The 11,953-nt window shown below is 66.8% G+C and overlaps 1 protein-coding gene across 2 annotated transcripts; it reads left to right on the forward strand.

Moving 5' to 3' along the window:
• Positions 1-5,151: 5,151 nt before the first annotated feature.
• On the forward strand, positions 5,152-11,792 carry LOC311510697 (transmembrane protein 198-like). Of its 2 annotated transcripts, none has more exons than XM_084610600.1 (6): positions 5,152-5,435; positions 6,652-6,690; positions 8,423-8,669; positions 9,151-9,726; positions 10,308-10,456; positions 10,803-11,792. In XM_084610600.1, the coding sequence occupies exons 1-6, from the start codon at positions 5,214-5,216 to the stop codon at positions 10,926-10,928; spliced, it is 1,359 nt and encodes a 452-aa protein (XP_084466726.1). In that variant the 5' UTR covers positions 5,152-5,213; the 3' UTR covers positions 10,929-11,792. The 2 variants fall into 2 exon arrangements, with proteins under 2 accessions (XP_084466726.1, XP_084466725.1); XM_084610599.1 differs by having other exon boundaries at positions 5,275-5,414; positions 8,437-8,669.
• Positions 11,793-11,953: the final 161 nt, after the last annotated feature.

The raw sequence follows: 11,953 nt of genomic DNA on the forward strand, positions 1-11,953 counted from the left end.
CTGACCCCGTCTGGCCGTTCTTAGGTTCTTATTCCCACACATGCGCCCCCCACACAGCTGGGGCCAAACTTCTCCCCGGTGTAACTCCACCGGGGCCAACTGAGTTGCACTGGGTATGAATTTGGCCCATGATCCCACACAGGTTCAGACTGGGGCCTTCCAGTCTCCCAGCTGCCCCTTTCCTCCAACCCTTTGGGACTTTCCTTCCGAGCCCCTGAGAAGATAAAGTCCAGATCTTGACCTCGGCTGTCCCACTGTAAATCCACAGTATCTCCATTGGAGCCGATCTGGATTTACACCCATGTAAACAGGACCAGGAACTAGCCCTACAATTGGATGTGGATAGGGGCACCGAGGCTTTGGGCTGGCTCGTACCTCCTAGGTCAATCCCCTCCAGAGATGTGAATCCTGGAGCCAGTGGGTCCTTTCCCACCATGTGACCTTAATTAACCAACCTCAGTTCCTATTGTTTCCATTGGATACAGTCTTCTTCCTTTCTACCATAATGTGCATCCCACTGCTACCTGCTGTTAAACAGACGGAGTGCTCCACCCCAGAGACAGCTGCAATTCCCTCCTGGGTAGCTGATCCCTGTTCATTGTTGCTGTGCACTGGTAAGTAGCTACCATGCTCCACCCCAGGGACAGCTGCATTTCAGTGTTGGACAGCTGAACCCTGGGAAGTGTTGCTGTCCTGGGCGAGGCGCTTGCCATCTGAACTGTGTAAATCATGTTAGGCTCCCCCATGAGAAGGGCTAAACAAAGAAAGATGGTATCAGGGGTTCTCTGTGTTTCCTTAGCACAGGGGCAGTCACCAGGCAGCCTGCGGGCCAAATCCAGCGTGCCAGGCACGTGTGACCAAACCCCAACTTCTTCTCATTTACCTACTGCCATGGTTGTTCTTTTTGCATCATTTTCTCTGGAGTCTGGACCTTGAAAAAAGATAATTGGCCCCCCTGGTCTTAGCAGCGTCTTTCCAAGGGCAGCGACTAGCTTCGCCCGCGTTAACGCCGGCTCTGCCCCCCTCCGCCAGGTGGGGCCACTACGCCCCTGGGTCTCCAGGCCGGGACGAGTGGGGCACTAGGGCTGTGCCTAGGTGAGGCAGCAACTCAGTAGCAGAGCCCGGCCCTCGCCATGTGAGAAAGAATCTGACATCTAGAACTGGGCCTAGGACCCCACTCCCCTCCCAGAGCTGGGGCGAGAACCCAGGAGTCCTGGCTCCCAGTCCTAGGGACCAATCCACTAGACCCCACTCCCCACCCAGAGCTGGGGCGAGAACCAAGGAGTCCTGGCTCCCAGTCCCATGGACCAATCCACTAGACCCCACTCCCCACCCAGAGCTGGGGAGAGAACCCAGGAGTCCTGGCTCCCAGTCCCATGGACCAATCCACTAGACCCCACTCCCCACCCAGAGCTGGGGTGAGAACCCAGGAGTCCTGCTCCGAGTCCCACTGCACTAACCTCCCCCTGTGGTGGCCAGAGGACATTGCTGACCCTGTTGCTAGCATGTGCAGCCCTCCTGGGGGTGCCGGGCCCTGGCAGCTCAATGCGGGAGGAGGCTGCCCATCACTATGAAGGTGGAGCAGGCATTGGGGAGGCCCCTAAGGCTGCCCCAGCCCCTCTGCCAGGAGGTGCCCGCTGCCTGGCTCTGGCTGACGCAGTGGCTGTGGGCTCGGCTGGCGGATCATGTGCTGTGCTCCCTCGACCTCGGCGCTGGGGAGACACAAAGCTCCCTCTGTCTCCAGTGTCGGGGCCTGAGAGCTTCCACTGTGCCATGGAGGAAGGAGGGGGCGGGAGGGGGGAGGGGTGCTGTTCTGCATTGTTCCAAGACACGGCGTCCCCCGTGGCCTCCCGCTCCCACAAGGGCTGGGGCGTGAGAGACAGCGAGACCGAGGACTGCGTTAGACCGAGGTCTGTCAGTCCAGGCTCCTGGGTTCTATTCCGAGCGTCCCCACTCTGTGCCTCAGTTTCCCCACAGGTAACATAGAAAAAATGACATTGACATGCCTCTCTCAGTCCTGATCCAGCCCTGGGCTCCCACACCTCACCCCTGCAACTGCTCTGCCGATGCCCCTCACTCCCAATCCGCAGCCCCCTGCTCTCCCAGCCCTGGGCTCCCCCCCAGCTCTGCCGGTGCCCCTCAACCCTGACCCACAGCCCTCTGCTAGCCCGGCCCTGGACTCCCCCCACCAGCCCGGAGATCTGCAATGCACCTTGCACCTGATCCACTCAGAGCCAAACAGACAGTCCCTTCACATCCTGGCTGCAATCCTGGGCGGGAGGGCAGGGCAGGGTGCACTGGGCGAGGGATCAGCTCTGAAGCGGGGGGAGCGAGGCGGGTGGCAGCCTGCTTGGGGGAACCCCAGGGCCACGGGGCCCCAGGAGCGTGGCTCTGCCACGTGCTTGGCAAAGCTCTGACCCTGACCCCCCAGGTGTGGCTAATAGAGATAGCTCCGGGCAGCTGGTGCTTCGTGTTCCTGCCCCTCTCGCATGCTGGGGGGGAGGGACACCCGTGCCAGCCCCACACTTCACCAGTGGGCAAGGGGCTGCCCTGGCCCAACTCCCCTATTCCGCAGCCCCCTGCCCCTCGTCCGCAGGAGCCAAGCCCAGGCCTGGAGGGCTGGTCGCAGCGGGTCCTAGTCACTTCCTGGGCCTGCCCCCTGCCCCTTCCCCCCACTCAAGCAGCGCTCTCTAACTCCAAAGGAGGCAGGCTTGTGGGGCGATGAGTGAGGTGTTTTCAGCGGAACCCAGGCGTCCGGGGATCCCATAAGGAGGAAGATGAGATCCATCCGCTCCCCAGGCCTGGACGGCAAAGAGACTCCTGGTGTCTCTGTCCCGTGGATGCCAGCTAGTGCCCTGCTGGCCCTGTGGGATCCTGGCACTGCGCTGGCGGGGAGGCCGGGTCAGGGCTGGCCCAGCTGGCTGGGGAGAGGGTGAGAAAATCCGGCTGCCAAGAGCCAGGCTTTGGCCGCAGCTCAGGCTCCCACAGGCTCCTGGCTCCTGTGAATGGGCCGGGTGCTTCTCTGCAGCTCTCCCTGGCACCGGCCCCGGGCAGGGAGGGCACCGGGATGGCAGGGGGGGGGGAATGGGCAGGCTGGGGGAAAGGGCTGGGGCAACACAGACCAGGGGAGTAACCTGCCTCTGGGAAAACGAGGCGGGGGGCAGGATCAGGGGGATGGGGGGCACCCAGGTGTGTTGGGGGAGATGGGCAGCTCCCAGGGCGGTGTTGGGGCATGGTCACTCCTGGGACTGGACCTACTGCCCCAGGGCCACTAAGGCCCCTCCAGGCCAGGCCAGGGAGGGAGCTGGTCTCCCCGGGGCTCAGTGGTTGCTGGGGCTGGGGCAGAGGCAGGGCCTGGGGGCAGGTTCCGGTGACTGTTGGTTGTTGCTGGCACCATCTGTCCCCACAGCTGAAGCTGGGTCAGAGCAGATTGCAATGGGGGAGGGGTGTCTGGGAGTCAGGACTCCTGGGTTCTACCCTCAGCTCAGGGGGGGCTGGGAGCCAGGACGCCTGGGTTCTATTGCACAGTGCTCTTGTTCCCATTATAGCCAGGCCCTGGGAAGGAGCAAGGGGGCTGCTTGACCCCGCGAGGCCCTCCCCTCCCCACAGGACAGAGGGACCCCTCTGCTGCAGCCCAGCTGGCGTCTGGCTGGTTGCTGGGACGCTGGCGTGGCTTCAGGCACCTGCTTGGGCCCGTGGCCAGCAACTGCAAGCCCCCAGGGAGAGGCCGGGCCGCCCAGGAACGGGGCCAGGGCAGCGCCGCATTCCAGGGAGGGAAGCTGAAAGGGCCCAGCTCCACCTGCAGCTAAACCAGGTCAGTCACCACTCGGTGTAGTGTAGACACGGCCAGGAGCCCTGACTCCAGCGTCCCCTGCCCTCGCCACTAGACCCCACTGCCCTATAGCCAGGATAGAACCCAGGCGTCCTGACTCCAGCGTCCCCTGCCCTCGCCGCTAGACCCCACTGCCCTATAGCCAGGATAGAACCCAGGCGTCCTGACTCCAGCGTCCCCTGCCCTCGCCGCTAGACCCCACTGCCCTATAGCCAGGATAGAACCCAGGCGTCCTGACTCCAGCGTCCCCTGCCCTCGCCGCTAGACCCCACTGCCCTATAGCCAGGATAGAACCCAGGCGTCCTGACTCCAGCGTCCCCTGCCCTCGCCGCTAGACCCCACTGCCCTATAGCCAGGATAGAACCCAGGCGTCCTGACTCCAGCGTCCCCTGCCCTCGCCGCTAGACCCCACTGCCCTATAGCCAGGATAGAACCTAGGCGTCCTGACTTCAGCGTCCCCTGCCCTCGCCACTAGACCCCACCGCCCTATAGCCAGGATAGAACCCAGGCGTCCTGACTCCCAGGGCCCCCTGCCCTTGCCGCTAGACCCCACCGCCCTATAGCCAGGATAGAACCCAGGCGTCCTGACTCCAGCGTCCCCTGCCCTCGCCACTAGACCCCACTGCCCTATAGCCAGGATAGAACCCAGGCGTCCTGACTCCCCGGGCCCCAAGGCGCCGGTGTCCTGGGGGCAGAGGGCAGGCAGCTTGGCTGAGGAGCCAGAGTCCAGGCTTGGCCACGGGGGAAGTGACAGGCCTAATTACCTGGCTCTGGACATCCTGGGCTAAGGCCCCGTCCATGGGACGCTGGCTCCAGGCCGCGGGGGCCTTTGCCCGGGCGACAGCGACGGGGCCAGGATCAGAGCCCGGGGCACCGTGCTCCAACCACCAGACAACGCTGCCCGCTGAAAGGTTCGGATTCCCGGTTCTGCCTAGGGCCCCGCGTTAACGCAAGATGGGCCCTGCCCCGTGGCCTTTGCAGTCCTGCCCAAGGGGAACCGAGCCCGGACTCCAGCCCAGCCAGACCCACCCTGGGGCTGGGGTCCGGGAGCAGGAGCCTGGGGAGCCGGGGCTGGGCGTGAGGGGCTGGGCCCCGGGCAGCGCCCTTGGGTCCGACGGGCCCCTGGAGCCCTGTGGCCCCTGGGAGCCCCCCCCCCAGCCCCCAGCTCGCCCCTTTCCCGGCCAGAGCCTCCAGCTGGAAGCATCCGGGACCCGCACCCAGCGAGCGGCGGGGGCCTCCCGGGGGGGGACGCCGGAGCCGCCCCAGCAGTGGCCCCTCCCTGCCGCTCTCCCCGGACCGGGGGGGGGGGAGGCTCGGCCCCCTGGGTCCCCCCGACCCCGCCCCCTGCCCCGGCCACGCGGTTTGCGGCCGCCCGCGGCTGATGTCACCCCGCAGCTGCTGCCGGACGGAGCCGTTGGCGGAGTTTAATCCGGAGCCGGACCGGAGCGGGCCGGGCTCGGGGGGCCCGGGCTGGCGGCGCTTTGCGGCCCCTTCCTGGGACTCGCCCCGCAACAAAAGGACCGAGCTGGGATGCGCCGCTAGCCCCGGAGCGCGGGGCCCTTCCCGGGCAGCCCGGCCGGCGGTGAGTGCTGGGGGGCCGGCGGTGAGTGCTGGGGGGCCGGCCGGGGCTGGGGGGCGGGCCGGGGCCGGGGCTGGGGGGCCGGCGGTGAGTGCTGGGGGGCCGGCCGGGGCTGGGGGGCGGCCGGGGCCGGGGCTGGGGGGCCGGCGGTGAGTGCTGGGGGGCCGGGGGCTGCCCGGGGCGCTTCTGAGAAGTTTGGGGAGCGGTCGGGTGCCCGGGGGGGTCGGTGACTCCCCCCGCTCTGCCCCCGGCTCGCACCGGGAGGCGAGACCCGGCTCTGGGGCCCCCGCGGGAGGTTTACAGCAAAACAAAGTATCGAGAGAGCGATGGGGGGGGGGCCCGAGACCCCTCAAACTTTTAAACAATCCCTGAGTATCGGGAACCCCCCCCGTGTCCCGTCCCCCGGCTCCCGGACCGAGCCTCCCCCCACCCCTGTGTCCTCGTCGGTCCCCGACCAAGCCCCGCACCCCTGTGCCCCCCGGGCTCCCAGACCAAGTCCCCCCGCCCCGTGGGCTCCCGAGCCGAGCCCAGCCCCTGTGCGCTCCCCAGCTCCCAGACCGACCCCCCCATCTGTGCCCCCCACTATTCAGCCTTGTCTCCCTCGCTCCCAGCATTTCCCTGGTCCCGTGGCCCCCGAGCCCCTCTGGCCAGGAGCCTCATCCCCCTCCCGCCGGCCCTGTGCAGGGTGCCCAGAGGGGGCTGGGGGCTGGGCTGGTGTCCCTGAGCCTCTGAGGGCAGCATGTAGGGTGCCAGTCCTGACACAGAAGTTGTGCCCCAGAATCTCAGCCCTGCCCCCCCGGGCGGTCTGCCGGTGCCCCTCACTCCCGACCCGCAGCCCCCTGCGCTCCCAGCCCTGGGCTCCCCCCCCCCAACTCCGCCGGTGCCCCTCACTCCCGACCCGCAGCCCCCTGCGCTCCCAGCCCTGGGCTCCCCCCCACCCAGCTCTGCCGGTGCCCCTCACTCCCGACCCGCAGCCCCCTGCGCTCCCAGCCCTGGGCTCCCCCCCCCCCAACTCCGCCGGTGCCCCTCACTCCCAACCCGCAGCCCCCTGCGCTCCCAGCCCTGGGCTCCCCCCCCCCAACTCCGCCGGTGCCCCTCACTCCCGACCTGCAGCCCCCGCTCTCCCCGCTACAGAATGGTACAGGATGGTTCACAGAACGGGTCCCATTTGCTGGCATTTTGGTCTGTTGTGGAATTTCTCTGTCTCCTTGGTTTAACCCCTTTCCATTAAATCCTACAGGCCTTTCTCCGAAGAGCAGTGATCCCCCCTCGCTCACAGGTACCCACCTGGGCTCTGCAGGGCTAGTGCACAAAACCTGAGTCCTTGGGCCTGGCCCTCCCAGTCCTGCTCCAGGTTACTAGTGAAATGAGTTTAGTCCCGTCTATGTCCCCACTGGTTTTTGTGTCTCCTAAACTACCTCACTGTCGGGTGCCTCTGCAGCCAGAGAGAGCTGGGGCTGCGGGGCGGGAGTGAGGGGCATGGGCAGAGCTGGGGGTTGGGGGGGAGCCCAGGGCTGGGCTGCAAGTCAGGAGTGAGGAGCATCAGCAAAGCTGGGAGGAGCCCGGGATGGGCTAGCAGGGGGCTAAGGGTCAGGAGTGAGGGGCACTGGCAGGTCTGGCTGCAGCAGAGCAGGGCTCTGGGATGTCATAAGGCCCCTATAGCCCCATCAGGGGGAACCCTGGGATGTGGGGGCTCAGGGCCCTCCTGCCCCCCCTCCCCCAGCTGGGAGGGACTGACTCTTTCCCCTCTGGGTGATTAATGATCGAGAGAAGCACAGCCCATCCCCCACCCCAGCTCTGGCCCCAAGGATGGTGGGGCCCTTTTGCTCCTGGCGCCCTGGGGAGGGGGTTCATCAGGATTCATGCGGGGGGGGGGATGACTGTGGGCTGGGATCAAATAACAGGGCCCCCTTCATGCAGGAGGCCGCCTGCTCCACGCCCCCACTCCCCTCCCAGCCGGGAGGCCGCCTGCTCCACGCCCCCACTCCCCTCCCAGCTGGGAGGCCGCCTGCCACCCCATGTCCCCTCTGTCTCTCCAAACCCCGCCTGGCTGAGAGCCCTGCCATTTTGGCACACCCCCATGGAGAGATTAAACCCCTGCAGGGAGAGGAGCCCCATTCCACAGAAGGGGAAACTGAGGCATGGAACTAGGGAAACGGCTTGCCAAGCAGAACCCAGTGTGGGGGGACTCTTCTGATACCCCCAGCAGGGCAGGCGGGTAATGGGGAGCTGAGAAAGGCCCCATGCTGCTCACAGGCTCTGTCTCCCCTGGCTGTGGGGGGCCGGCCCAGTTCCCACATCGGGTTCTGACAGGACGATGCCTGAGACCCTGTCCCCAGAGGGAGAGGCTGCCAGCCCCTGGATTTTGCAGGATTCCCTCATTTTGGGGGTGGATGGGTCTGAGAGCAGCAAGTCATGGACATTAGCTGGGGAGGTGAACCCTTGGTGGGGGGCTTTAGGGCAGGTGGGAGAAAGCTGGGGGGAGGGTAGCTGTAGGGAATGAGAGGGGGGTGTCTTCCAGGGAGCTGTGGGGCCAGCAAGGGTGCAAGTGGGAAGCAGTGGGGATGGGTGCAGTACGAGCACCCAGGGGAGATCCCCCTTGTGCTTCTCTGATTCCCCACCCCATGCTCGCCACGCCCCGAGGAGAGGCTGCCAGATGTGTCCCTGTGTCCTGGCTCTGGAGCAGCCGCCAGATGTTGGGGGGGAGGGGCTGGCGTTTTGCGTGTTGATTCCAGCTGTTGGGGGGAAATTAGTCATCTTTTCCATGCCTGGGTCGTGTGAAGAGATTAGCCTCTCCTGGGCAGGAGGATGGGGGGCGGGGAATGGATCAGACCCCGGGAAGGGGGTGCTCAGGGGAGATCTGGGCCGAGAGGGTGGGGGTTAGAGGGAGGGGGTGGGGCGGGGCGGGGGAGGAGAGGTGCGGGGTTGACGTGACTGGCTCTGGCTGCACAGGGGGGTCGGGGGAAGCCAGGAGCTCAGCCCTAGAGATCTGTGACCCCTCCGAACACCAGGCGCCCCCCCACAGGTTCGCTGTGTGGATGGCTGCAGGGCCCTGGCTCCCACCCAGCATGGAGCCCGACCTCCTGCCCCTCGTCCTGACAGCCGAGCCCTGGGGCTTTAACCAGCAGGCCACGGAGCTGGGGCCCAGCGCCCCCGGCCTGGAACCCTGCAGCCTGGAGCTGGAGCGTCGCTACCAGGCCGTGCCCGCCGCCGTCTGCGCCCTCTGCTGCCTCTTCGGCGTCATCTACAGCTGCTTCGGTGAGCGGGCGGCAGGGGCTCATGTGGGGCTGGATCCTGTGGAGCTCCCCCCAACTTCCACTGCTGCCCCTCACTCCCGACCCGCAGCCCCCGGCTAGCCCAGCCCTGCCGGTGCCCCTCACTCCCGACCCGCAGCCCCCGGCTAGCCCAGCCCTGGGCTCCCCACTTCCCCAGCTCTGCCTGTGACCCGCCCTCCTGACCCACAGGCCCCCCCCATCTCCTGCCGGGGGGAGGGATTGCTCAGTGGTTTGAGCATTGGCCTACTAAACCCAGGGTTGTGAGTTCAATCCCTGAGGGGGCCATTTAGGGATCTGGGGCAAAAATTGGGGATTGGCCCTGCTTTGAGCAGGGGTTGGACTAGATACCTCCTGAGGTCCCTTCCAACCCTGATCTTCTATGATTCCTACACACACCCGGAGCCCCTGCCCCACGCGCTGGGTCCTGCTAACCTCTCCCCCTCCCCCCCGGCCCCACTTCCCAGGTTACCGCTGCTTCAAAGCCATCATGTTCCTGTCGGGGCTTCTCTTCGGCTCCCTGGTCATCTTCCTGCTGTGCTACAAGGAGCGAGTCCTGGAGACGCAGCTGAGCCTGGAAGTGAGCGCGGGCATCGCGCTGGGCATCGGGGCGCTGTGCGGGCTGGTCACCATGCTGGTGCACAGCGTGGGGCTCTTCATGACGGGGCTGCTGCTGGGGCTGCTGCTGGCCACGGCCGCCCTGGTGGTCACCGAGCCGCTCTACCAGCCGCAGAGCCTGTGGGTGCCCGTGGGCAGCCTGCTGGGGCTGGCGCTGCTCTGTGCCCTGCTGGCCCTGCGCTGGCAGAAGCCGCTCACCGTGCTGTCCACGGCCGTCTTCGGGGCCGCCGTCATCGTGGTCTGCGTGGACTATTTCGTGGAGCTGCTGGCCCTGCTGCACCACGTCTACGACCGGCTGCGCCTGGCGCCCTCCTCCCCACTCTGCTGGCACAGCTGGGCCGTGCTGGGGCTCTGGCCGGCTCTCAGCCTCCTGGGCCTCCTGCTGCAGTGGAAACTGACGGCCGGGGGCTACTCGCATGCGGACGGTGAGCGGGGGACAGAGGGGCAGCGGGGGGGACGGGGGGGCAGGGATGGAGCGTGAGTGGGGGTCCTGTGGGTGGGACCCGGGGCTGCAGGGCAGGGGCAGAGCAGGGGTGCTGGGAGGCAGTGAGCCAGCCTGGGGGTGGGGTAAGGGGCACAGGGGTGGCGACCTCCTTTACCCCTGGCTCTTTTCTCCCACCTCCGCAAGCTGTATTGAGACCCCCTTCCTGGAGGGGCTGGGAGCCAGGACTCCTGGGTTCTCTCCCTGGCTCTGCGAGGGGAGTGGGGTCTGGTGGGTTAGAGCCCAGGGAGGGTGGGGTCGGGGGAGGGAATCAGGACTCCTGAGTTCTATTCCCAGCCACTGACCCTCTCTTGAGTAATTCCCTCACCTGGCCGTACCTCAGTTTCCCTGCCACACTGAAGGAGCGAGCCCCAGCTGGTCCAGTGCTTCCCACATATGGGGCCTGGTGCGGAGTGGGGGGGCAGCGCAGAGCGGGGGGGGTGCAGAGCAGGGGGGCCCTGGCGCAGAGCCAGGGGGCCCGGTGGGGGGGCCGGCGCGGAGGCTCACGCTGACTCACCCTCCCAGTGATCATCAGCCGGCGGCAGCAGCGGTTGCAGCTGCTGCGGATCCGGCAGAGGGAGGCCAAGAAGCGGCAGAGCCTCCCCCCGCAGGAGGGCAGCTACCGGCGCAAGCCCAACCCCGTCAAGCGCTACGCGGGCGACGTCCTGGCGCCGGTAAGTGGGGAGCCCCCTTCTCTCCTTCCCCGGAGTGATCACGGAGCCCTGCTCCCTTGTCAGAGGCCGAATAGCTCAGCTGGGATCCACGTTATACTTGGCTGCCATGCTCTGCCCCAGAGCCAGCTGGATTTGGGCAGGGGAGAGGCCCAGGCCGTCTGTAAGGGGTAGGAATGGGGATGCCGCACGTCCAGTGTATGGGGTGAATGCTGGGCTCTCCTGCCTAGCCAGGGGTTGGGGTCCTGGCGCCGTGGGATGAAGGGGGATCTTCGTCCGCGGTGGGTGGGAGGCAGTGGGCCCCCCTCAGGGTGCACCCTGTGTTGACCTGTCCCCTCCGCGCACCCAGAGCTACATCCAGAGCCTGCGGGATCGCCAGCTGGGCACCGGCACTGCCCACACCATCCTCGACCTGGACTACGACTGTGGCTCCACCGTGCCCCTGACGGCCCCCACGCCCGGCGGGCGCCTCTGACGGGGGCAGGGGCTTCACTTCATTCCACTTGTGCCTTAGGGGTGGAGGCGGCAGTGGTGGGGGGAAGGCAGGGGGACCGTTTTGCTGGTGACACTTGACCCTCCCTCGCCCCTCCTGGCGCCCTCTCCCCAGTCCAGCAGCTGCGCTGCCCACGTGGCCTGGGCACCTGCCCGCCTGCCCCTTTAAATATTCAAAGCAGCTGCCTTCCCTTGCCCCTATTGGCCTGTCCAGAGGGGAGGCGGGGCTCCGGGGCCCACAGCTGGTTCCGTTCGACCAGTGTCAGGTTGGGGACCCTCCTCTGGGTCCCCCTATAACGTCCAGAGTTTCAGAGTCCCCTGTTCCCCCCCCCCCGGCACTGCTGCCCATTGCTGGGGGGTTCTGCCTTGGGGCCCTGAGTTAAATCTCTCCCAAGGCCGGGTGGGGCCGGTGGGGGCTGCGGTGGAGCAGCTGCAGGGGCCCAGACGCCGTGCGGAGGGGCTGGCCTGGAGCCCTTTGCTCTGGGGCAAGCCGCTGCCTTGGTACAGAGCATTCTGGGAAGTCAGCAGCCGGCCCCAGGGGGCACAGGGAGCGCCCAGGCTCGGGGCACTGGAGCCATCGGAAACACCCTGCAAGGGGGGCGTCCCAGCGTGGTGGGGCCCAGATCCCCGCCCCGGCCTGCGAGGATGCCAGCTGGAGCCCGGCCCTGCTAACTCTTCTCGCAGTACTTTGCTTTTGTACTTTTGTAACCCGCGGGCTCTGGCACTGGCCATGGGGGTGGGGGGGCCTGGCCCCACATCTCAGCCCTGGCTCCAGGGGGGAGCCGGTCCCCGTTTATACGCTATGTACTGTACAGGGGGGGCCCATTAAACTGCCTTACGGAGCGGATCTGGCCGCCTGGCTCCGTGTGTCTGTCTGCAGGGTGTCCTCCAGGCTGCGAGCCCTGGGGGCGCCGGTTCTGCCCCCTTCGGCAGGACCCCAGGGGCCAAGCAGCTCAGGGCTGGGGTTCGCCACTGCAGGGGGTGCCGGATTTCCAGGGCGGGCTGGCT

Source organism: Lepidochelys olivacea (assembly GCF_965140295.1).
Source record: "Lepidochelys olivacea isolate rLepOli2 genome assembly, chromosome: 20".
Classification (NCBI taxonomy): Eukaryota; Metazoa; Chordata; order Testudines; family Cheloniidae; genus Lepidochelys; species Lepidochelys olivacea.